The sequence below is a fragment of the Penaeus monodon genome, chromosome 15 (assembly GCF_015228065.2).
Source record: "Penaeus monodon isolate SGIC_2016 chromosome 15, NSTDA_Pmon_1, whole genome shotgun sequence".
Classification (NCBI taxonomy): Eukaryota; Metazoa; Arthropoda; class Malacostraca; order Decapoda; family Penaeidae; genus Penaeus; species Penaeus monodon.
Genome location: NC_051400.1, coordinates 36,122,315 through 36,122,863, shown reverse-complemented (window position 1 = coordinate 36,122,863; position 549 = coordinate 36,122,315). Strand labels below are relative to the sequence as shown.

Here is a 549-nt window from a genome sequence, read left to right as displayed (position 1 = left end):
ATTTTTTTTAAAAAGCATTGTCTTCTATCCCTGAGATGATTCTCATTCAAAGATTTTAAAAAAAAGGAAAAAAAGAAAAAGCTAACCACACATCTTGTATAAAACTACTCACAGTGGGGCTGCAATCCACTCAGCATCCACACTAGTAGCTCGAACGACAACCACAGATGATCCATTGGCAGGCACAGGCACACACATGTCTTCTGTCTTGCACTCTACATTAAGGCAGCTGCTGTCATGTAAGAGTGCCATGTGGCATTTTGTGTTAGAACAGCAAGCCCTCACACAGGCTGACATGTCCGTGGCATTAGCTATGACGCTGAAGTTTCCTGAAAGGGGAATGGCAGTGTGAGACTAACAAAGTTACCACTTTTATTAGTACGGTTGTATTTGACCACATACGAGACGCACATTTTTTCACTAAAAAAAACCTCCTACGTCTGATATACAGAGGTGCGGACACTTTTTATCCCTGAATACACCCTGATGAAATGGGGGTGCATCTAATGCGCCAGTGTGTGTCTGTCTGTCATTTCTATTTGAGAAATT

General features: G+C 41.7%; 1 protein-coding gene across 1 annotated transcript in view; it reads right to left on the bottom strand.

Moving 5' to 3' along the window:
- The window catches only part of LOC119581998 (dyslexia-associated protein KIAA0319-like protein), a gene marked incomplete at its 3' end in the record, with an annotated part of 29,808 nt that overhangs the window by 23,557 nt on the left and 5,702 nt on the right, over positions 1-549 (bottom strand). Inside the window, 1 exon segment of the mRNA XM_037930194.1 lies at positions 113-329. Within this exon segment, the coding sequence (XP_037786122.1) occupies positions 113-329 (217 nt within the window).